Consider the following 25,507-nt stretch of genomic DNA (forward strand, 5'->3'; position numbering starts at 1 on the left):
CACCTGACCCAGACTTTGGGGCATTTTGATGAAAACTGGTACTGTGATGGCTCTGTTGGGCTCAACATTTGTCCAATGCTCTTGGTCAATTGTTTGACCCGTCGCTCAAGTTGAGAGATCTTTCCTCTCCTTCCCCCAGAAGCTCATGGTATCCCAAGCTCTGGTTCTCTCTAGCTTGGACTATTTTAACAGCCTCTTTCTAAATCTACCTGCCTCTACAACTTATCCAGAACAGGACTGCGAGACTTGTCCTTGGCCTCAAGCCCTGGGATCGTATCTCTCCAGCTTTGAAATCTCTCCATTGGCTCTCAGTGGATGCAAGGATTAAATTCAAAACCCTCTGCATTGTCCACAAGGCTTTCTGGGGCCTGGGTCCAAAATACCTTCAGCTATCCCTCCGCAAATACCTCCCCTCTCGAGCTCTTCGCTCCTCTACCTCTAACTCCCTCAGGGTCAGTCGTTTTTCAAAGAAACAGCCTCCCTGCGACTCTAAAACTTGAGGAGAACCATCTCCGGTTCCGGAAGCACCTCAAAACCTTCCTCTTTGCTTCTGCCTTCGCTCCCCTTCTCCCCTGCTGATCTGCTCTTCGCACTGTGCACCTGGCCACCCTCTGTCCCCTGGGCCCAGGTACCTGCTCACCCTGCCACCTTCCTGCACTGCCTCCTGGCCACCCCTTGCACTGGGGACTGTATCTGTTCCCATACAGCCCCCCCCATTTTTCTTCTTTTCTGCACTTATTCAGACTTACCCAGTCTGCTGCCTTAAACACAGCACTTGCCACTTGCTGGCTGCACTACCACGGTTTGCCTCAATTTTCTATTTATTTTATTTATCTGCGCTCCTCGGCTTCTGCACTTGCCACTCTCCCCCTTCCATGCACTTTTTCCCTTTTCCCTTTCCCATGCACTTGCGCGTTCTCAATGTCACTGGGCCTAGTAAGATCGTTTTTATGTTGTGCTGTGTTCTCCCTTGTTCTCCTCCCTTGCCTAGTCGCGCTCTGAAACACTTGTGTACGAGCGCGATACAAATAAAATATCATATTGTTAGGGAGAATTCTCTCTTTAGGCTGAATTTCCTAACCTAGTGAGTCCCCCAGCAGCTTTGCTGGATTTCTGGAGTTTGTTTTTTTTCTCCTGCCAAGAGTGAGACTCTTTCTCCCACTCTTGGACATGATTTATGGTGTTCCTTTGACTGTTAATGTGTTTTATGGGCTATGGGGTCCTTTACTCCATAGGGTCTCATGTGTTTTTACTATGTGTGTTACACAGCACCCTCCGTGCAGTAACACAGGGGTGTCATAGTGACACCCCACCATAGACTCCATACCCTGGGACTGACTACTGTCTCCCAGGGCATGTAAAGTCACCATTGGCTTTACTAGTCCCAAATTATGAACAGAAACCAGTACAAACCATCATATTGTGGACGTACTGGTCGGGGCAATTCGATTGCCCTAGGGTCTGTTAGTAAAGGGGGCACGTCTCCGTCCCCCCTGATCGAGTTTTGGCTGGTGGCAGTGGATACTACTTTTTATATTCGACCGCGAATATATCCCTATGGGATTTTCCCATTGTTCGAGGCTACCAACTTTGATTATTTAATTCTCATAGCCTCGAACATACCACCGGTTTATTTATTTAATATTAATTCGCCGTTGGTATTTTTTGCCAGGACTCGATTCTAAAATGGCGTTTGTGTTTTCTTCTGTGACTCCAACCCAAGTCGAGCCCTTTGTTCCACTTTTTGGCGGGCTTCTCCACAGAAGCCTCCAAAAGTGGTGCCACTCTGTCTGGGTACCACAGGGGGTGTGGGAGGGGGTTTAGGCACCCTGGACTGAGTTACCTTGGTAACTCAAGTCGCACTCTTGTGTGATTGGCCCAAGTAGCATGTTTGATTGACAGCTAGGCTGAGTGAATGCGGGTGTGTGCTGCATAAAAGCAGGGCTTTGGGGACTGGAACTTCAGAAGTCGCCACAGGACCCGAGAATCTGACGAGGGAGAAGCTGAGCCGACCTACCACGATGACACCACCGGTGGAGCCCTGCGGAACCGACTCACCACTTCCCGATGACAGAGAAGATCTCCCGGCTGGAGAGGCTTCTTCCCCTGACTGATGGGCACAACCAGTTTACCTTCTTCTGTTCGCATCCCAGGACGTCTTGTGGTCGAATTGCCTGTGCCAAGCACCCCAGCAACCGGATAGCCACTTACCACTGGACTTCGAATAAAAGGACCGCTCCTTTTACCTGAGAACTCCGCGGCTGGTTTCTCCCCTGGCAGTGCAACGGACTCCTGTCTTCCTCCCCGGCGAGATTCTCTCTTCCCCCGGACGAAGCACCGACTTGCATCCGTTGCCAGGAACAACTGCCCCTGCTGGAGTATTCTCACCACTTTAAGGTACCGTGTCCGCCAGGCCTCCCTTTCTGAAGATTGCTACAAGGTAATAATAATCCCTTAACCTTCTGGACTGGGCTGGCCGCCCTGACCTAACTGGTCCCTTTCTTTTGGTCCAACTCTTTTTGAACCTTTGCAGGACTCTTGTGCACTTCAACCGTGTGACCTTGGACACATTTCGTTCTGATCCTCTTAAAGTGGATCCGGCCTTCTGAACTCTAATTTCACGGTTTTACTTGCCTTCCTCTCTTGTTTTGTTCTGATGAAAGTGTTGGGATCTGTTTCAAATTATACTCTGCTTTTCTCTCCCTTTTAAAACGAATGATTAGAGTGCCATCTGCGTTAAGCGCTCACCGCTGTCTGAAAATAAGTGGGGCTTTACTTAAGACTTGTCTAATATTCTTCTAAGGGAGTGTATATCTTTTAATGACCGTGTTTTTGAATTGCTTACTATTAGTGCCTGTGTGTTTTTCTAGATGTGGTTTTTAAATAAATAATTATATCTCTTTTACACCAAGCCCTGGTCAGTGTTTACTTGTTCTACTGTGTTCTTTTGACCTATTGTGAATACTCTGTATACTGCCTAACTCTTCTTGAGGGAAGTCTGACTGCTCAGCCACAGCTACCAAGTGAATCTGTGTGGTACAGACTGCTACCAAGTGGGTTTACTGCCAAACAAACACCTGTAGTCTTAAATCTTTTGCAGTGGTCCCAGAAGGAACTGCACAGGTTTCTGCCTAACACACATATATCTTTTCTCCTCCATCTGAACCATATGGAGGTCTTTGATCATACTTATGTTGCTCCCTGAAAGGGTACCTTTCCTCCTCCTAGCAATGTAACTTGCGTATGTTTAAAAGTTACTACTGTAGCCTTCATTCCTGGGTCCCCACTCCCCTTGATTCTGGGCTCTATTTTCCTGGAATCTAGAAGAAGGAGGAGAAATATTATTTTGAAAATGTTGATTTGTAGGGGTGTTGGATTTCTTTCCCACAAGAAATTTTGTTTAGGATTTTACCAGGGAACCGTTAGCCTACGCAGCATTTGCAGTTAGTGCTCGAGGTGTGGGGGCGGTTGCAGGGCCTCCGTCCCCCCTTTCCGTTTTATTGGTTGGCAGCGGGCTGCGTGTTGCGGCCTGCTCCTGCCTTGCCCTCTAGCCTGCAGGGGTGGGCCTAGGGCTCCATCTTCTCGGTGTCTGGCGGGTTGATGCTGTGGCTCTCTGTTGTGAGAGGGGCTGTGGGCTCCCGCCTCTCTCGCTATGTCCAGTTGGGCCTCAGAGCTTGGCCGGCTCCTCCCCTGGGGGGTGGGGGGGGCCAGGCTTGTGGTTTCTTGGCCTTCCGCCTCAGTTGCTGAGGCAACAGGGACATTGCATGTGCATTTTCAGGCTTTGTTCTGTTGATTTTACCAACGCTGTTCACAGAAGTGTGCTGCAGTGTTCTGGGTAAACACACTGAAAAGAGGAAACAATCCGTGCCTGCCTCTTCTGTTTCCTCACTGCTTCCTAAAAGGCGGAAGGTGTCTGCCCCTACTCTTGAAGTTTCTGGAAAAGACTCTAAAGCCCCGTTTAATGAATTCCTGGCGTCCCATACTGCTCCTGGTGTTTCAGCGCATGCCCTTGGTCTGGCTACTTCTAGTTCTTCCTTGGACACTGCTGGGTCCTCCCTTTCAACAGAGGAGGATGCCGCTGGAAAATACTTAGACCGGGATGGACCAGTTTTACATGTCCATGGGGTTTCAGGAGCCTGCTGTTGTGGATCAGGTGGCGGAGCTCTCTATTCGTCAATAAAAAACATAGCCCTAAACTGGGTCTTCTGTTGATCTCTGACATTCGGGACAAGATTGGAACACATCTCAATGCCCCGGTTCATAGCTAAGCTTTATCCCCTCTGGGGTGAGGAGGCCCGACTGCCTCCTCTGGTGGAGGTTATGACATTTTGGCCAGCCTTGTGGGCAGTTCATGTATGTCTGCCAAGGAGGCTGCGGTCAGGCACCCAGTGTACCGGAAAGTGGATTCTGCCCTCAAGAAATCCTAGGTGGGGTCCCATCTGGCTTTGCGGGCCTGCATCTATGGGTCCTATTTGTCTGACCTATTTTACAATGGAGTTCAGGGGACTGCTATGGCCATGGGCGCCACTGTTACTGGTAGGCGCCATGCGTCTGCAGGATTGGAAGTGGGAAGGTTCCCAGAAACCTGCTGCTTTGAAACTCCCCTGAGAGGGTCGGAAATTATTTGGCGACGCACTGGAGTCCAAGGTTCACCACGTCTTTAAAGCCGATAAACATGCCAAATAAAAAAAGAAGGTGGCACTTGCATCAGCTGGTGGTTTCCATCCTCCTCGCTAATGTGCCTCGTCCCCCGACTGATTGGAGAAAGCAACATTTCAGGGGTCTTTCCATCATCCCAGGTCTACCGCAAGCCTCAGGGTCCTGATGCCCAGTCTTGGCCAGTAGAGAGCGGGCGGGGGGGGGGGTGTTTGTCTCACTTGTCTCAGGTCTGGGAAAGGTTTGTCTCCGTCTCCTAGGCTGGGTCCACGGTTCATCTGGGGTGCTGGCTGGATTTTGTTTCCTCCCCCCTCCAGAGTCTGGTCTCCAGGTGACTCCCCTGCCCAGGGGCTTCCATCAGCAGACGGCCTTGCAATTGGCTGCACTGGACTTTCTTTACAAGCGAGATGTGGTCCCGGTGCCAGAGGGGGACCAGATTCCCAAGCCAGAGGGCCTCTCCTTTCGTCTCATCATCAACCTGCAGAAACTGAATGCCTTGGTTTGAGCTCAGCGCTTCAAGATGGAGGCCCTCCAGTCTGTCTTTCTGGCAGTGACGAGGGGGGGGGGAATAGACTGGTTTCCCCTCGACCTGAAGGACGCCTATTACCATGTCCAATCTACCAGAGTCATCAGAGGTTTGCTGTGGGGCAGGATCACTTCCAGTTCCGTGTTCTGCCCTTTGGTCTCAAGTCGGTGCCTCGAGTCTTCACAAAGCCGTTGGCTCCCCTCTGGCGTCTTTACATCTGACAGGGATTCAAGTGACACCCTACTTGGACGATTGGTTGATCTGGGTCCAATCTCGGTTTCAAGTGGTGATCCATCTTCATCTTGTCGGTCATACACTGGTCCAGTGGGGGTTTCTGCTCAATCTTCCAAAGTCACACTTGACTCCCTCGCAGACTCTTCAATTCATCAGGGCCCAGTTCTGTACCAGGGAGGGGTTGGTTTGGATCCCGCTGGACCGGCCTCCCGACTCCGGGCGATACTTGGGGTTCTCCGTCACAGGTCTTGGGCTTTGGCCAGGGACTTTTGTGTCTTCAGGGTTACATGAATTCCTGTGTCTTTGTTGTCCCAAGCACCTGGTTGCATTTGAGACTGTTGGTGCACCACCTGCTGTCCCACTGGAACCCGGCATCCCTTCTGTACTACTCCTTGTTCCCAGTCTCTCCTGCCCTATGAACATCTCTTTGCTGGTGGTTGGCTTGGTCTCATCTCTGGAGGGGTGTTCCCTTGTCCCCCGCCTTGCCGATCATTCTTACAACTGATGCCAGTGGCCTGGGCTGGGGGGCGACTCTCCTGGACCCGACTCAACAGGCAAGGTGGTCTCTTCTGGACTTGAGGCAGTCTTCGAAGGAATTGTCTGCTATTCTGCAGGCCCTGGCATCAGTTGTAGGCTTCCGGCCTTCGATCCAAGGGACAGATGTTCTGGTTAGGACAGACAATACCGTTGGCCTGGCTTATGTCAACCATCAGGGGTGCACGGGGGTTCCACTCCTTGGAGGATCTTGCGTTGGCCAACGGATGCTGGGCAGAGGCTCACCTATCTCCTTGCGGGCGATCCATATCCAGGGGGTGAACAACGCCAATGCGGACCATCGCAGCAGGGTGTTTCCTGTCTCAGGGGAGCTGTCCCTTCGTCCCAAGGTTTTTCTGGAGGTGTGTCAGCGGTTCGGACATCCCTGGTTGGACCTCTTTGCCTCCCGCTGCAACTCTCAACTTCCCCTGTTTTGCACAAGGACTCTGTCCCCAGGTGCCTGGGGGAGGACGCTCTTTCCTTGGACTGGCCCCTGGGGCTTCTTTATACCTTCCGTCCAATTCCCCTGGTTCAGAGGGTCATCAGCAGGATCAGGGTGTCTCTGGGGGTGTTTATCCTGGTGGTCCTAACTGGGCGTGGCAGAGATGGGTCGCATGTCTTCTGGAGATGCAGTTGGCTCCTCCGTGGGTGTTGACCGTCCCCCTTGAAGGTGGGCAGTCCCCCCTTCTCTCTCATCCATTGGGGGTATGGAAACTAAGAGGAGGGATCTGCAGGTGTTAGGCCTTTCGGCGGATGTTGCTGGGACTGTCCAGAGGGCCGTTGGTCCTCTACGCTTAAGTCCTATGACCGTCATTGGGACAATTTTATGTCTTGGTGTCCCTAGGGGTGTTTTGGCTCTGGTCTCTGGGCTGCCTGACATTTTGCAGTTTCTCTATGAGGGGGCTGAGAGGGGGTTGGCTATCTCCACTCTCTGTTCTCAGTGGGCTGCCATTCGTGCCTTCTGGGTTTCCTGGTGTATCCCCCACCGGGCTGGGAGGGCTCTGGTTTCTAGGCTCTTGAAGGAGGTGGCGGACTCTCGTCCTTTGGCTCCGGTTGGGGATCCTGATTGGGAACTGTCCTTGGTATTGGCTATGTTGCAAAAGTCTCCCCTTGAAACTCTGGAGGATGTCGAGCTGAAGTGGTTGACGATCTCAAGACTACCTTTTTGGTGGTCATCACTTCAGCTCACCGTCTGGGGAGATTGATGTGTCAACCTCTGTTTTTTATGGTCCAGGAGGTGGTCTTGGTCCTAGGGCGTGAACCTTCCTGTGTGTCTAAGGTCTCCTCTCGTTTCCATAGGTCTCAGGAGGTGGTCCTTCCTGCTTTCTTCCTGGTTCCGTCCTCTCCTGAGGAGGAGGCTTGGCATTGCTTGGATTTCAAGTGGGTGTTCCAGGACTGAGTGCTTTTGGTTCACTAACCATCTCTTAGACTCCTTTGGGGTGGGGGTCTGTGCCTGCAGGGCTTCCAATCCTACTATCAGCCGATGGATTAAGTCCTTGATTCTCCTTGCCTATGATTCTGCAGGAATCTGCCCATGGGGAAGGTTTAGGGCCGGTCCACTAGGGAGGTGGTCGCCTCTTGGCCTAATAAACACGCTGTGCCCTTACTGGACATTTGCCGGGAGACCACCTGGGCTACCCCGAATACCTTTATTTGTCATTACCAGCTCAACATGGAGGGGCCTGTTCCACTTCCTTTGGCGTGGGCCTTCTGGGGGCTCTGTCTAGTTGAGGTGGTGGCAGGGGTCCTCATCTTCCGGCTGTTTTTTCTTCCTTGAAGCAATTGGTGTTGGGTTGGTTTAGCATTACCCTTGGTGCTTGGGTCTTTTGTGGTGTGCATGGGCATCATTCCTGTTTTGCTTTGGTACGACTCAAAAGTAAGTACTGAGACAAGGAAGACGGATGTGGCGGTAATGCCCGGATTACTTGCCAGCAATCTTCATTACTCCTAGTTATGCTCTTCCTCGCCCCAGTATACACTACCCACCCCATCGCCAGAAGTTGCCAATTTCTTAGCTTTGGAGTCACTGCCTTGGATTGGTAGAACATACTGAAAGGTATGGACTTGGACGGGGAAGAGCGGGACTATGAGTAATGAAGATTACTGGTTAGTAATGCGCGGATTGCTTACCGGTAATCTTCATTACTCCTAGTCCTACACTTCCTCGTCGCAGTACTTACCTCATGTGGCCCCTGCCTCATGACACGACCTTCTTCCATTTCTTTAAATCCCTATAACTCCTCCCCCACATCCACATCACTCAGTTTCATATTACCAAGCCGGAGCATGGGACATTCCCCGGAGGGAGGGTGAGGAGGGTCATCAGTACTGTGACAAGGAAGAGTAGGACTAGGATTAATGAAGATTACTGGTAAGTAATCAGAGCATTAACTCCATGTCCACTCTTCCTCATCTCAGTACTTACCTCATGAGGTATACCAAAGCAGCAACGGGGAAAATGTCCCAATGAGACACAGAGCCAAAAACAGTGCAGCAAAACACACACCCACAATAATGCTTAATTCTCATCCACACAGACAAAACTCCAACCCCGAAGGAACCAGCCCCCCGAGTGGGAGAAACTCAACCCATAACAGTTGATGAAAGTGCTTAGACCTGCCCAGGCGGCAGCCATACAAATCTCTTGCAGAGAAACTCTCCTTGCATTGGCCCAGAAAGCCGCCAAACCGCTGGTGGACCACCCCTGATCGTGCGCAGGCACAGGCAGGCCAGAAGCCACATAGGCCATGGAGAACACCACACGGAACCACCGGAAAATGGAAACCACAGATGCCTTACACCCAGCCAGACCACAAGCAATCAGAAGACTATCAGATTGGCAGAAAAGAGCAAACCTAGCCAAATACTCCAACACAGCACGCCGGATATCAATGTTATGCCAAGCCACCTCCTCAGGTGTTTTCAGATCACGAAAGAAGTCCGAGAGAACCAGATCCTGAGAGGTGTGAAAACCGAGAGACAACTTTAGGGAGAAACTTCGGACCACCCCTCAGCACCACTGAGTCTGGCAGCACCCTCAGGAAAGGAGGGTGACAGAGCCCCAATCTCCCCAAGCCTACAGGCAGAAGTGATGGCAATAAGAAAAGCAGATTTCAGTGTAAGATGTTTGATATCAATCTCGGAAATGGGCTCAAAATGAGGCCCTGGAAGGAAACGTAAGACAAAAGGGAGATCCCAAGGGGGAAGCCCTTTATCAATAAAAGGACAGGAAGAAGAAAACCCTGGAGCAACTTCCCCATCCAAGTGACCATCAGAGTTCCCCAAAAGGAATTTAATGGAGGTCCACTGAGAGCGAAGCCTGGAAAAACCAGTAGGCCCTTGTCAAAATCCCTCCTGGAAGAATTGAAGGATAGCGGGAGGCCAGAACACAGGGGAGGGATCCCAGACCGCCCATACCAGTCTCAGAAATGGCCCCAATGCCTGCCAAACACCTTCAGAGTGGAGGGTCTAAGAGCATCCATTATAGACTCAACTACCAGACCTGAGAACCCCTGAGATATCAGCCTAGACTGAGCAATAGCCACACTGAACATTGCATCCGGCGGACTTCCAACCGCAGATCCCCTTGAAGGGGACACAGCCACCTCGGAACCAGCCAAGGTTCCTAGGACCGAAGCTCCAACAGAGAGGGGAACCAACTCTGGCGGGACCAGAACGGAGTTAACAACAACAGAGTCACCCTGGACACTCTGATGTGCCGAACCACCCGGGGCAGAAGGGGAATAGGCGGAAAGGCATAAAGGAAACCCCAAGGCCACTGTACAGAGAGGGCATCCACCCCCAATTCCCTCGGCCTGAAAACCGAGAGCAGAAGAGGGGAACTTCTGCTGAGGCCAGGGATGTAAACAGGTCTAGAACAGGGGACCCTAATCTGACACAGGTCACCGCAAAGACCTGGGCCAACAGGACCAGTTCCGCAGAGGAGTGAAACCGGCGTCTGAGAAGATCCGGTTGAACATTGTCTAGCCCCGATACGTGAGGCCACCAGAGACACCAGATGTGATTCCCCCCCTCAGGTGCCTATCAGCGCTGCCAGAGCATTCAAGGAGCGGCCGGAACCCCTTTTGCGGTTGACATATGCCAAGGCTGTTGTATTGTCAGTTTGGACCAAAACCGCCCGACCGTCCAGCAACTCCTCGAAGTACACCAGAGCTCGGAGAATGGCCCAACTCTTGCCAATTGGATGATCAACAGCTCTCCCCAGATCTCACAACCCTTGAGCTGAGAGGACCCCCAATGTAGACCCCCCAACCCATTCTGCTGGCATCGGTAGTAAGAGAGGCCACAGGAGGAAGGACCATGGACACCTCAGCCTGTAGATTTGGAACCCACTGCCACCACAGCAGGGAGACTCGCAGCGCTGGGGACACTGAAATCAAAGCTTCGAAAGCTGAGATGTCGGGGGCCAGTGGGAGAGAGCATAAGACACCACGGGACGTAACTGAAGACGGGCCCAAGGAACTAGAAAACACGCAAGATGCCACGTGCCGGTAAATTCAGCAACAGGCGAGCCGAGACATACTGCCTTCTTCTAACCCTGCCCAGACCAGCCAGCAAGCGACAGACCCTGCCTACGGACAGGAACACCCTCTCTATCCCGGTGCAAACCAGTGCCCCAATGAAAAGTAGATCCTGCGAAGGCTCCAGCTGAGACTTCCGCCAGTTCACTAGCAACCCCCAGTCCCGCAATGCCTGGCAGACTAAAGGGAGACGAGGCAGGATAGCCTGCCGACAGGACTCCTCGACCAACCAATCGTCCAGGCAGGGAAAAAAAATCTGCACTCCCTGCAGAATCAAATGCACCACCAGGGGAGTCACCAGCATGAAGAACACTCCGGGAGTCGATCGCACCGCGGACGGGAGCACACCGAACTGAAAACATTATGATCTCATCCAATCCCCCCTGCACAACATCCAGAGTACGTTCCGCAAAGCCTCCATGTTGAAGCGTTCCGTCTGGACAAGCAGTGCAGGGCCTCAAGACCCATAAGCAGGCGACACATCCTAGAAGGCACCCGGAAACACCCACGAGTAGAAAACTTGACCCCGAACAGTGAGAGGAACGGGCAAGACGGTAACCCACAACAACAATTTGGAGAGAACAGATCCCATGGCCAACTACTTGGTCCGTGAGCTGGGTACCAAAGTCCTAACCATGCAAACCTGGACAGGAGGAGACAGGAACGGCAACTGATACCCTCCTCCGGAAGGAGCCCATTACCCAGGAAGCTGAACCCCACCGGACCCATACACCTCCGAGAAGATACAGACGAGGAGCCAGGGAAAACCACCAGTCCCTGCACTTGCACCAGAGGAAAATCACAGGACGTTGAAGCAGGCTTGGGCCGCAATATAACAGCATGCTTATCAGCCCACAAAAAGATCTGACCTATCAAAAGGAAGATACAGGACAGCCCAGTAGTCCAGCAGACCATGGCCCCCTCAGCCGACAGAGGAGCCACCAGGCTGGCGTCAATGGACAGAGTACTGTCACAAAGCAGGGCAATGCAGTCCATCCCGGATAGCAGACACCAAAGGCAACCCCATACGTGGGGTATGCCTATACTGGAAAACTCACTGAAGGGACAGTCCCCTCCACCAGCACCAGGGGCTCTGAGAACCCCTTTGAGCACAGACATGGCCCACCATCTGCCATATTACTTCACACGTCAGAGGAGGCGTGAAAGCAACACGTCAGCACCAGAGGACCTAGGCCCTAAAAGAGGAGACACTGGGAACCCCCTGCACGGCCGTTAGAACCATGATGCATTAGCAGTTTCTATAATTCCATGCCGGACAAGGGAAAAGAAATTCATCTCCTTCATCCGTCCCCCGCGCAGTTCAGTGGATGAGGAGAGGACAAGCAGCCTGCGTCCATGGCTAGCACAGACCCAAACACCACTAACTCGCCACCTGTATACACAGCACATGACTGAGAGGTGGCTTGAGCCCTGCATCAAGTAGCTGGTAGCCCCATGCTCTGGTTCTCCTCAATGTGCCGGCCTTGGAAGGATGAAGGGCTGAGTCAGCCCCGCTGAGACTCGAACCCCCTCCCCACCCCCCACCCCCCCAAGTGTAGACTATGCCTGGCTGCTACCCTTCCAGCCGTAAAATAGTGCTTGCAGATGTGTCCAAATCTGTGCCATTTTCACAGGCTGCACGCAGAGAATGCAGCTAACATCCGGTGCATCCTGGCCTGTGTGTGTCTGAGGAGCGGGTGGTATGTGACATGCCTGCGACAGAACAGAGCCCCCGCACTTTCAAAGACTCTCTGCCACTGTCACCCCACGACAAGAAGCAGAGAGGCCTCACAACAAAGGGAAGGCGCCCATACTGCCAAGTGCTTGCCATCATTTCTTAACGTCCCCACTTCTCAGTCAGAGCGTCTTCAAAGATGCAGCCAATAAAGATGTGTACACAGAGCACGAGGAAACGGCCTGTCGAGCTAATGGGTACCCTTCCAGAAGGCACCAACCAAGAGGGAAAAACCAAACAAACCAATCCCTTAGGCAACGCCGCATCAAACAGGAGGCATGTCGTTGCACGGCCCCAATGGCAGGATAATCAGGGCACATTCACAAAGCTCCCAACTCCTTACCGCATCCCGGGCCCTACAGGACCCAGGCCGTGATGTCCTTGCGCCGGCCTACAACCTCGCAAAACGCAACTGGGCGAGGCACCAGCCTCCGTAAAGCACACAAAGGAGCCGGCATGAATGGGAGGCCAAGATGGCTATACCAGCAGTAGAGGGGAAAAACAGCAAGCACAGAGCCCTCTCCCCTCTCCTTACCTTCCCCCGGGCCGAGCGGACCGGGACACAATGCCCACGCTGTGGTCCGGTGCCCAGCAAAGAACCGAGCGAGGCAATCCCACTCAACTGGGACCCCAAGCCCCGCAGGGGATCCAGGAGCAGCGCCGCACCCGAGGGAGCCGAAGGCCCCGCCACACAACCCCCGAGGGAGCCAGCAATCGGTGCTCACCAGTGCCCCGCACCAGGAAGAAAAAGTCCAACCTGCCGGATGCAGGAAAAATTAAACTGAGTGACGTGGATGTGGGGGAGGGGTTATAGGGATTTAAAGAAATAGAAGAAGGGCCTGTGTCGGAGGCAGGGGCCTCATGAGTTAAGTACTGGGACGAGGAAGAGTGGACGTGGAGGTAATCTGGGCATCTCCCACGCAGTACGCATGCCAGTTTGTTATTGAAAAAAGGTTGTACTAAGGAGAAGGCTCTTATAAATCACATGAGTGACAAAGCAAATAAACGAAAACCAACATAGAAGGGATAATAGCAAATCCAGGTTCTCTCTTCTTTGTTGGATTGACAAGGTGGTATGGAGTGTCTGCCTCTGGACCAAACGCCTCATGCAATTAAAGACTGGCACAAGGAAGATGGACCTGGAGTACTTTGTCTGTTAACCAACATTTTAATGTATATGAAATCACAGAACACTTAAAATCGTGTGTTTTCTACAACTTTGCACAACAATCAAGGATCAATCCCATGCAATGTGCAAATTAGTGGATTAAACACAAATTAGGAAGCAACACAGTGTATAAACAAAACAAACTGCTTGTACAAGGATAATACCAATTTAGAAATTGGCCAAAGATTATTAGTGTGCATTTTGCATCCTTTACTTGGGTCGAAATGTGCTATACAAGACGTTATTTGCATGCTGGTTTAAAGATGCAATACATTTATTTGTGCCAAAGGCTGCCTAATGTGTCGTAAAACAACAAAGTGTAAGCCCACATTGGATTCGGGATGAGAGGAGGGAGGGGCTCTCCTGAACAAACAATATGCCTCACCTACCCAACATTTGGCAATCCAACAATACCAATCTTCAGTGACGTGCCAAACCTCCCAATGAGTGGATGTTGTTTAGATACATCAGCTCCCTTCTTCGGGGGCATCTGAAAGTAAAAAGAACACAGTAACGAGTCTAGTGTTCCCGTTCTTACAGTCCCTTAAACAAACTGCATAACACACAACTCTCTAGAATTTCTCAGTCACTTTCACGCGTTACCTTTTTGGGAGCCATCTATCACGTCACACACAATAAAGCACGTTCAAGAATGATGTGCAGACAAACACCACAAAGAAGCAGAAAATAATTGCAAAAACTGCATTTGCCCAGAATACGGACTACCGCCTTAAGGAATGGCATGCTCTGTATAGTTGATGCTAAAAATAAAGTGGCAACCAGAGAAGGCATGAAATGCTACACGATTGCTGTCTATTTCTTCTACGTGTGACGTCTGGAAGCGTGGCACGCCATTCATCTAACTCATTTGGCAGTCTTCTGATTGGGAACACTTATAAGGCAGCAGTTGAAATAAAATAGACTTTTAGCAGCTATAGCGGGCATTATCGGATATGTTACTGTCTACAGCGGATGTGTGCGCTAGGGAAATAAGCACGCCACCTATTTCACAAACTGGCCCCACTACCCTTATGAGCGTCTTCGAACGGTAGCAAGCAAGACAGCCAATTTAGGTGTTTATTGATTGAAAGGACAGACACAACTTTGCACTGATAGGACTCGCAAGGCGCACGTATGAGCCATTGGGCGGACGACCAGTAAAGGAATAAATCCTCGCGTGTGCCGATTGACATAATGATGTGTTTGCCGATGGCATGAACACTGAAACAGTGTGTATTCTGACGAAGGTCACACGTTAATCCTGATGTCTATGCCGATGGCCCAAGCCTGGACAGTGTACAGAATCACTGCACGTGTATTCTGATGCTACGAAGATGGCAGCGGGTTGAGTAACCTACTGTGTGTTTGACAGTCGTAATACAAGAGGGTGCTTTGATGGTGAACACAGTCAACATTTTGAAAATACATGTAGATGTAGGACAGTCGTGTGCTTTCCGGTTAAGTACCGCGTGCGACCTTGCTGAACGGGGTTAATTCTACTAACGGACATGACTCGCAGAGTTGCACGCATGTGAGAGGCAGTTGGGAGAGTGAATACAGTAAGCACTGCAGCGAATACAGCAGCTGCGCGAAAGCTAATCTTCACCTTTGGCTTTAGTGGGAGTCTACCGGTGGTTCAGTGAAGCAGGTGGATATGGACCAGGCGCAGACTGGACTACACTTCTCTGGGACACTGAGCAACACGCTTCAAGTACCGGCGCTCAAGAGAATGTAAAGAAGGAATAAGCATGGCGCATGCGCACAGAGATCGGTTCCATTGGGGAAGACACACAAGAGGTGAAAGGACGTGCGTCGCTGACGCTGCACACCCACGTTTTATTGAGCATCAAGCCATGTGTGGTTTCCGAACAGGGCACGGGCATAGAAAGCGGACTTGACAAGACTGCGATTCAGTCTCTAACCTGCAGTCTCCTATTAGGGGTAACCACCGTCGGGGGTGTGGCTTGTCGTTCGAGCTGCCGGGCTCTTGTGGGTCTAGTCATGCTGAGGCATACACGCCAACATTATTATCTATTCCATTCCGGTGACACCGGTCCAGTTCTGCTTTTAATATTTGCATTCTGGGAATTGTTGTCCTTGGTTTGTAATGGGGGCAATCCAGCACTACAACTCCTAGAATGCAAAGTTAACACCAGGAATGGACTGCTGTTTTTTTAATGGAATGGACAATGTTGGCATGTGTGCGGCCAGGATTTCATGCAGCACTAGCTTTAAGGGTATCAGCGTGTATATGTGGAGCCCCGGAATGCAGGCCTTCCCCCGGGTAAAGAACCACTCAGACACAGGTCTGTCACCGTCGGGCTCCTGGCACGCACTGTTCTCCAGATGCGGGAACGTCCCCTTTATTACGGAGCGTCCGACGGCTTAACGTTGCTGTCGCACTGTCACATGACTAGATAACATTCCTCCCTTTTTATAAAGAACAATTCAAACAAGTTGCATTGGGTTGTAAACATAAACTCAGCGCTGGCTAGCCCAACGTGGGCAAATTAACATGACATAGCCTAAATGTGGCAGTAACAGCGAATTAACAGTACATTCCTCTGAGTATCCAGCTGGGTGCCTGGACGATCCAGTTTGACTACTCAGACATTACATAGTCCTCAAAACGTGTCAGCGCCCTCTGTTTTCCTGACTAGGGTACCGGCCCCCTCCTTCTCCCATTGCCCGGTCACTTATCAGGATTGGAGCTTCACACTCCTGGGTGTCCCCGGGCTCCTCATTTCTATCACGGCTTTGGGCCGTTGATCTTTCCCTTACCTCTTCAGGCATGCCATTATTTTCCCGCACCCTCCTGAAAAAACTGGAATTGCATGTCACGCCGCATAGCTCTCAACCATTTGTCTCGCAAAGGCGGGTGAAATCACCCGATTTTGTTTTTGGCGGGTGAGACGCCCATTGAAATGAATGGGCGTGCAGGAGGCTTGGCGGGTGAGGCAGCCCTTTGCAAGGCGGGTGACACCCGCCAAAAGCGGGTGAGTTGAGAGCTATGTGTCACCGTCCTGTCGCACTTGCGGATACATTCTAGCAATTAAATACAGCATAGCTCTCAACTCACCCGCTTTTGGCGGGTGTCACCCGCCTTGAAAGCTGATGAATCACCCGCCAAGCTCCTCATACGCCCATTCACTTCTATGGGCCTCTCACCCGCCAAAAAGAAAATTGGGTGTTTTCACCCGCCTTCATGACAAAAAAGGTTGGGAGCTATGAATACAGTGACACAGTAAATAAAGCCGGGAGCGTAGTTATACCTTCTTTTAGTCACAGCTAACGAACTGGCGCAAGAGGCGTTAACCCTGCTTCTTACTTGCAGGGGTAGGCTGCAACCCACAACAATGAAAAGGGGACAGGGATAGGCGGCAATGCATTTTTTTATTTCTTGGAACGCCTCCTCAAAGTCAGTTGACCACGAGAAATCTTGTCCTTTGCCAGTGAGTAACCGGAAGGGCGTGCTGACTGAGGCAGAGTCCTGTGTACCTGGTGCAATAACTTGCCATGCCCAGGAATGATCTGACGGCCGACACCGAGGTTGCCGTGGGAGCTTCAACTAGTGCTCGCACCTTGTCTGGGTCTGGTTGCAGTCCTTTGTGCAAGAAAATGTGCCCAAAGAACTTGAGCGTCCATTTGCTTAGTTCACACTTGTCGGCATTTAAGGTTAATTTGCATCTTTGAGTGCCATGCACACCCTCCTGAGTGTGACGTCATGTGCTTCTTGTGTTGCTCCGAAAATTAGAATATCATTGCTATAGTTCAAACAATGGGGAATGTTTAATGACCTGATGTATCTCATTTTGAAAAACCTCTGCAGCGGAGGATACCCCAAAACTGAGGCATTTGTACCTGAAGAGCCCTAAATGTGTGGAGAAAGTGGTTATATAGCGAGAGTCCGGATGTAGTTCAAGCTGATGATAACCTTCATGTAGGTCTAGCTTGTATAATACTTTCGCTCCATGCAACAAATGCATCATATCGGTCATCAGGGCTGCCAAATGCTGCTCTCTTTCGATCGCAACATTGGGTGCCCTCATGTCCACACAGATGCGGATGCTCATGTTGTTTTCCTTTTTTGGGACTGGCACAATGGGAGACACCCAGGGGGTGGGGCCGATGCCAGTTCAATGATGTCATGATTTATGAGCAACTGTATCTCGTCCTCCACGTGCTTCTGAATGTTGAGGGGTATTCCGGGGTAATGTTGTGCTACTGGTTGAACGTGGGTGTTGCTATGCAGCTTGATTTGTTTCCCTTTTAACTTTCCGAGACCTTTGAACAGTGTCAGGAACATTTTTGTTACCATCTCTTTTGGGCTGGTCATGTATGCGGACATGATCTGATACATTGCATGCACCAGGCCCATCCAGATGGCCGAACGCAAACTAAGGATGCTTCCTCCTGGAACTTCACTGTTTACTACATATATTGTGACCTTTAAGCTCTTCTCCTTGTATGTGCACGTCGTCTTGAACATTCCCCTGAAGTCAAGCGCTGTGTTCGTGCCATACGGATATATGTCAATGTCTGCCTTTTTGAGTTTTCTCTTGTATTTGCGTGACTTGTAGGTCTCTTCGTTGATGACATTTACTGTGGCTCAGGTGTCTATGAGGAATTCATGACTGTGTCCATTTATTTGTAATAGTCGGGCTGCATTGGGTTGCTGTGGCGTTTCCTATGGCATAAACATAGCCTCTTTTCCGGTCACAGCTCGATGAAGATGAATCAGACTCATGCCGCTGTCTCGGCGACGCTTCCAAGCATCTTATTTTTTGTCGTGGCACTCTTATCTGTGAGTCACTCTTATATCTCGACGGCCCAACGTTTCCTTTTCTGTCTTCACGTCGCCTGTCCCTGTGAGCTGAATCCCTTGTTCTGCTATGTGAGCTGTGCCTGCTGGGCACTGGCGATTGCCATGTTCTTGGCCGATGGCTTTCTCGCCTCGGGCGATGGCTGTCTCGCCGTCTAGTGTCTCCATTGTTGTCGGTTTTCTGAAAGAACTTCATGTTTTTGCACACCGATTGAAAATGGTTTTCACCTCCGCACTTGTCGCAGGTGTGGCCAATGGCTGGACAGGAACCGATGTGTGGAAAGTTGTAACCACACCTGTAGCATTTCTTCTGGTCTTGGTTGTGTTGGGACGTCCGCACAGGGCACAGGGATGCTGTTGCGGCAGTCTGTGTGATTTTAATGTTGCTTAATCATTCTGATTGCTGGGACAATTCAGCGTCTGCCCTGGCGTATTGTAGAATTTCCTCAAGAGTCCTGCTTTTTTGCAATAATTTCTTTCTAAAATCGGGTGACTCACATCCTGCAATTGCTTGCGATGATTTGAAAGCCTCCTCTGTGGTCGAAGTCGCAATATTTAGCCCTTTTCCTCAGTCTCATGACGAAATTGTCCATGCTTTCCCCTTTATCTTGCGTAGATGTGTGGAAAATGTGGCGCTCATAATCTACGTTCTTTAGCGGGGCAAAATATTTATTCAAAGTGTCATTTAGTCCCTGGAAAGTGTCAGTCGAATTTTCTGGCATCTCAAATACAATGGGCCTCATTACGACCCAGGCGGTAAGGGGTTAACGGCAGCGTTAACAGCGCCGACCCTTACCGCCTGAGTACGAGGTCCCTTAGCGCCATGGCGCTTTTAACACCTGCTTTTAGCAGGTGTTAAAATCCATGGCGCTAAGGGACCATGGAGTTAATTACGCCACCGTAATTTACGGTGGCGTAATTAACGCCTTCCCCACTCCCATTATACCCTATGGGGCAAAAATGGGAATGGGGAAGGGTAAATGGGGATTGGGGACTTACCGCCCCGCCAAGGTCGGAATGGGGCGGTAAGTCCGCCAACCACCATGGCGTAAACGTAGTTTACGCCATGGTGGTAAAGTCACGGCCCAGGCGGTAACTTACCGCCTGGGTCGTAATGAGGCCCAATGTCTCTTACAATGGGGCCTAGCGAGTGGAGCAGTATGCCTCTGAGGTGGCGTTCTTCCCTGACGCTTGTTCTATCAATGTAAATATTAAATTCCTTGAGAAGTCTTAAACTGTGTAATGAATAGCTCTAAGGACTGGCTGATTGGAAATATAAACTATGAATTGCAATGTATGAATGTACAATTTTACTCTTTTGTATTATGTGAAAAGTCAAATGTTTGACTGTGAAGCATTATAAACAAAAACATGTTTTAAAAAATTAAAAATGGTCTTTAAAAGTACTGCACTGCAAAGAAATACGCTTTGCCTTTCTCTTCCAGATGTGCATATTGGGTCACATGAGAAAAGCATGCATGCCATTCTTCCCTATTGAGGCTGCAGACTCCTGATTTTTCATTCAAAAAGGTTTGTTTTACTTTCTCCCTCCTAAAATACTTCTAGACCATATGCAATCCAATGAAAAAAGTTAGTTCTCACTCTTTTTTGTGATAAAATCTCCCACCCAGGTGCTCCAAAATGTTGGCATGTATGGAAAGGGGCGTGGTGTAGACCCCGTTTTGTTTCTTTGTTGTTTGTACCACCTCCCAGGGAGGCAGAACAGGGTCAGATTTCCCCAAACCAGTGGGGAGGGATGACCAATGGGAAGAAGGAGGACCATAAGAAGAGAGATCTGGGAGACAGGAAGCAGATATCATTACATATGTAGATTAGAGAGTCCCCGCACATCCTCCTCAGCCCAGGGCCCTGAAAATCCTAGGACAGGCCCTGGACAGAAGGATTAGAGAGAGGCAAAAACAGAAATGCCGTGAACAGGTAGAAAAGGGTTAATAGAAAGGGAAAATACGCTTTGAGAAGGGCTGAAAGCCAAAAAAGCAGGATAGCAAAAGTGAGCAAAAGAGAGAGACTGGAGGCTGACAGAGATTAGCTGGTGGTTAAAAAGAGCTTAATTAATTACATTAGCAGGGTTGCTTGTGAATGAGAGTAAAGGGGGGCTAAGAGGTCCACACAAACCTAGGAAAGGTATGACTGTGTCAACCAGCAGCAAGGAACACACAAACAGGGAGGCTGATGCCAGCAACATACATGCCAACATTTTGCAGCAGCTGGGGGGGAGATTCTCTCCGAGCAATCGGGAGAGTTGAATTTCCCCATTCAAATGCATTGGGGTTAGAATTGTAGGGAAGCAGTAAAAAATAGCAACATTTTTGCTAATAAATCGGGACTCTCCCGCCTAAATTGGGAGGGTTGGCATGTATGCTGCAGTGCAGGCCCAGGGTGGTCAGAAAAAGAGGATCCAATTACGTTGAATCAGCAGCCGACTCCGAGCCAGCTACTCAAATTAGTGGCGTCTGCTGAGCCCCTTGTTAGATGCCACACAGCAACAGCCCCTTTAAGGCAAAGCGAAAGTAGAGACTGGAAAGGGAGGGGCGGGAGGATAGAGGAAGGGGGAGGGGAGGGAGAGGGAAGTTAGTTAATGTTGGAGAATAAAAAAGTAGAGACGTATCTCGAGTCCGCGTATTATTTGTATGATTGGGCCTGCTTTAGGACATAACACCCCTCACACATTTTAAGCCCACTTTGCCCCCCATCCAACTTTCAAAGATGGCGAATTTGCATATGCACGTTTCCGGCCACCTGCTGCATCTTTAACAAAGACATCCATTGGGAAGGGGTGAGTGTGAAAGTATGACTGTACTGCATATCCTTCCAGCATTTAATTTCCTGAGAAGGAGGTCAGGGCCGATCGAAGGTGAGCAAGGGCCATTTCAGAATGATCTATTTCCCACCACCTATTCTCAGACCAAGATTGCAGGCCCAGTACAAGCGCCCACTTTCCTTGCATGCACTGCTAATGTAATTCATATTGGTGCATTGATTAAGGTAATAGCTATTCCTTTTGTTCATGCACAAATAGAAAATTAAATGTACTGTGTACACCAATCACTTAGTTAATTATTTTCTTTTTATAATTCATTAAAAAAAATATGATTAATTTCACATTACTGTGAGGATCAGACGGTATTAGCCTATTTGACCTAAAACATTTGACCTAATGACCAAAGACCTTTCTTGTGTGGTCCAAATTAACCTTTTTTATTAGGTATAAATTGACCTTTATTTTTATATGTAATTAGACATGGTTATTGTTGCATACTTTTCAGCTATTTCTTTGAGTTTACTTATGTTTTGCACACTTTTTGTTTTATTTTTTTGTTGATTATGGCTACTCATTTCTTTAATTATGCTGTTTTTCCTAAATAAATTAAATTTGATAATCTTCAGTCAGGTCTCATATTTCAATTGCATTATTTTTCATTGATTTCATTTTAATAATTTTACATTACTTACCTTCCTTGTTTCTGTTCCAATAGTGTATTCATTCCCTAAACTAGAATGATTGCAATAAATAAAAGAAAATTAATTTCCACACTTTCAGCGCTATCATTTCAACTCCTACAACGTTTTAAATTGCTTTGAAGTCTTAACATGCTACGTTAAGCGTTGAAAGCATATCTTGTGAGATTTCTACTGTGCATTCATTCCTCTAACCGCTCTTTCGCTTCCTGTATTACAAGTATTTTCTGTTTCATTCCTTGATTGTTAATCGCGGCGTGTAGCAATTTTTCGTATTCCGCTTGACTCGGATTTCATTTCCAGAGAAAAAGGCAGTCCCTGACACATATCTGGAGATGTGCGGGAAAACAAAGAGTTACTTCGATATACGATAAAGCAAACAAATTAATATCAGCGCGATACTGTAACCGAAGGGGTCAAACTCTGTAATACAGTTTCATTTCTGCAGACTAGGCATGCAATCGGCACAAAGCCAACTCGGAAAGGTGTGTTTTACAATGTTCAATCTAATCGTGCATTTAAACACTCATGCAGTCAGTTTTTTTTTCGTTCAGTTTACCGCAAGCACTTTTTTTTACAAACAAACAACACCAATGCTTTCCAGGCTGTGTCATCCTCACATATGGCCAGGGGACAGTAGCTGCTACCTGATCCTGGCTATATGAGGGAGGATCACATGGGACGAGACAGCCTCCGTGGAGATGTCCAGGCTCCATCAGGTGAGACATGGTATCCCCCATTTTCCCTGGAAAATAACCTTCCCATATCTGAAACCTTAATGGCCAATTGTCATGCATCTACTCCCTTTCCCATAAAGAACAGGGAATCCCCTTTTACCAAACCTTTGGACCAACCTTCCAACTTTGGTCTGACTTGCCAATCTGATGAACTAATCTTTTTTCAATTCCACTTGTAAATCAACTACATCTGACTTGTCATTTAAACCCTTTAAAAAGCTTAACCGAATTCCTTGCATCATTTATCAACAATGGACTACTTTTCCCCATAATTCTCGAAACACTGGGATGAGGAAGACGGATCAAGCAATGTGGATCAAAAGAGACTACCAGCTCGGCGAACGCTGTAGTGTTTTCTGGCACACACCTGTGCCCAGGAAATGTAAGCAGCCCACACAAAGAATCAGGAACAGCTGCTGTGGCAACTGGCGTGAGAGAGCTGTGCCTCTCAGTGAGGAACGGAGAACAGAAAAGCTGGGAACGGTGTGGTGGAGTTAAGCAGCTCACCGATGGAGAAGAAAGAAGCTGCTGCTCCAGGACACGCTGTGGCAATGCCAGGAGCTGGTGAGGGACTCCTGGGCATTCGCAAGTGAAAGCAAGCAGCACTTCACTTACCGGAGCCAAGAGGAAAGCAGGCGTGTCAAGTGGAAGCCGCAGGAGATCAAAAAATGAAGTAAAGGTGGCTGTGAGAAGGAAGCAGTAGGGAATCCTTCATTGGCTGGCTGCGAGAGGATCCAGCATCACCAAGAAAAGCCGTTGAGTCCTCCCAGAAGCAGCCGGGACAGCAGGGTGTATCAGTGAGCATGCTGAGCGCATTCAGTTGCGCAAACATTAAATGAGAGAAAGGAAAAAAATTGACATATTATTGGAAAAGGGGGAATTAAGTTACATATAAACCCTTTTCTGAAGTGTGAATGCAACCAGTGCAAGTATCTAGAAAACAGAGAGGATAATATATCAAGAGGATACATTATGCAATGCAATATATAAGCAACTTGCAGGAGAAGATCCTGAATAAACAGAAGTCCTGACAGGACAGTATATTATTCAGTCACAAGTGTGTGAAAAGCAGAAGCCCTGGCAGGAGAGTATACCAGGCAGACAAAAGTGTGTGAATAGCAGAAGCAATGGCAGGAATGTATACCAAGCAGTCACAAGTATGTGGCAATCAGAAGTCATAGCAGAAGAGTATAACAGGCAATTTGTGTTAAACAAGAAGGAAGGAGCAACATAACTTGGCAAAAAGATATACCATGTGTCCTGAAAGAAAACAAAATTGCAAAGCCAGACCATTTTGTGTGCAAGTCCTGTAGCTGACCACAAGAGTTGTGTATAAAACCTCAAGGCATTAAGAAGAATCCAGGGGAAGGGAGCTACCCTCTGGAGATAGGACCTTTTCCCTTGATTAATTTTTTGTTGGAGCCATTTATTCTTCCTTTATTTAGTATTTATTTTGTATTTATTACATTTTATAGAGAGCTTTATGCCAAAGCGCTTTACAAGAAGGAACAAGCAAAATACAACAAGCATTACAGAACCTGAAAACAGTACAAGGAACAATTTACATTAGTGATGAGGTTAAGCGTGAGTGGAGAGGGACCAAAGTGAGAGAGGGAGTAGGAGGTGTGGATAGTGGTAGAAACAGAAGTAAGAGAGGAAGCAAAAGGTCTTAGGGAGGTGAATGGAAGAGATAAGATTTTAGAGAAGTGCGAAATGTAGGCTAGGAGGGAGTAGAGCGGATGGGGAGAGGGAGGCAGTTCCAGTGGAAAGAAGTGAGTAGCTGGAAAGAGAAGAAGCGGGAAGGGGTGCAGGGTGGAGGAGGAGGAGAGAGTAGGAAAAGATCAGCACAGCGGAGTGAACGAGAAGGAGTATAGAAAGTGAGAAGGGAGGGGCAAGACCATAGAGGGATTTGAAGACTAGACAGAGGAACTTAAATTGGAGCTGGGAGTGAAATGAGAGCCAACCTAGTGAGGTGAGAGAAGAGGAGATGGAGTCGTGAGGTGAGAGAAGGCAGAGGGAGTGGATGGCAGAGTGGTAGACAGATTGGAGGGGCGAGAGGTGAGTGGAGGGGAGTCCAAAGAAAATAGTGGAGCAGTAGAAAAGTCAGGAGAAGATGACATAGAATCAGTGTCAATCGATACCATTGCGCCTGTGTGTGCGTTTGTGTTTGTGCAAGTGTGCGCGCACGCCTCGGGCAGGCACCTGTGTGGGCAGGCACCTGTGGCTCTCTTTGGGTATTAGTTGTAAAGCTACACCTAATTTTCGTTGGTGGTACATGTTTGAGGAATGTCTGTTTTTACATGGTCGGTCGTAGTGAACGCCTAACTGAACGAAATGACCCCACGAAGTATTTTGTGCGGTTGTACTACAAGAGGAATTGCATTGATTAACACAAACAGCATTACACTATTGAGCCAATTTGCAAAAAACGTTGATAGGAATAGCTCTGACGTACACTTAGAAAGAGAATATTTGATTCAGAAAAAGGTTCCTGTTAATAGCTTCCACATACTCCAAACCTACTCGTCACTTTCCAGGAGTAAATGAGAGTGTTACTCCTTGTAACTGTTTTGCGACGTGGATACTCTCTCTAACTCTCTAAGTGTGATTCAAGAGTTAGAGAAAGTCAATACCAGTTACCTCTTTTTGTATCAGCCCTTATATCTTTTAATGTGTACATCTTACTGCACTACTCTCAAGAAGGGTCAAAGAGTTTTGTTCCTACTGGGTATACCGTACGGATTTAAAACATATTAACCTTCACGATGAACCTTTAAAAGATTTTTCTATCACTTCCAATACTTAAGAAACACAAATGAGCGTACAATAATCATGTTCAATAATGACACCATACTGTAGTTCACACTGGAATGTAATCTGTACAATTTCAGCAGTCCTAGGCGAGGCCTAATTCTCCCTTCCAAATGTGTGTCAAGGGCCACCGTATTTATAATTTTGACATCATTTATACAACGACTGCAAACTTAATTTCTGTTTCTCACAAAATGAACAATGTTACCTTCAGCATATAGGCTATGGTTTCAAGGCATCCATTTTTGTTCTGTTTTTGCTTC

The 25,507-nt window shown here is 48.8% G+C and overlaps 1 protein-coding gene across 2 annotated transcripts in view; it reads right to left on the reverse strand.

Annotated features, from left to right (window-relative positions):
* Positions 1 to 15,232, reverse strand: part of OLA1 (Obg like ATPase 1) — a 1,322,767-nt gene extending 1,307,535 nt beyond the window's left edge. Inside the window, exons 1-2 of one of the 2 annotated variants that reach the window (XM_069616238.1) lie at positions 15,001 to 15,232; positions 13,784 to 13,884 (exon numbers count right to left, since the gene is read on the reverse strand). In XM_069616238.1, the coding sequence (XP_069472339.1) occupies positions 13,784 to 13,884 (101 nt within the window). In that variant the 5' untranslated portion in view covers positions 15,001 to 15,232. The remainder of the gene's footprint in view (positions 1 to 13,783; positions 13,885 to 15,000) is intronic. The other variant, XM_069616237.1, reaches the window with a different exon arrangement.
* Between the last annotated feature and the right edge of the window lie 10,275 nt (positions 15,233 to 25,507).

Source organism: Ambystoma mexicanum, chromosome 9 (genome assembly GCF_040938575.1).
Source record: "Ambystoma mexicanum isolate Mex_15411 chromosome 9, UKY_AmexF1_1, whole genome shotgun sequence".
Taxonomy (NCBI): Eukaryota; Metazoa; Chordata; class Amphibia; order Caudata; family Ambystomatidae; genus Ambystoma; species Ambystoma mexicanum.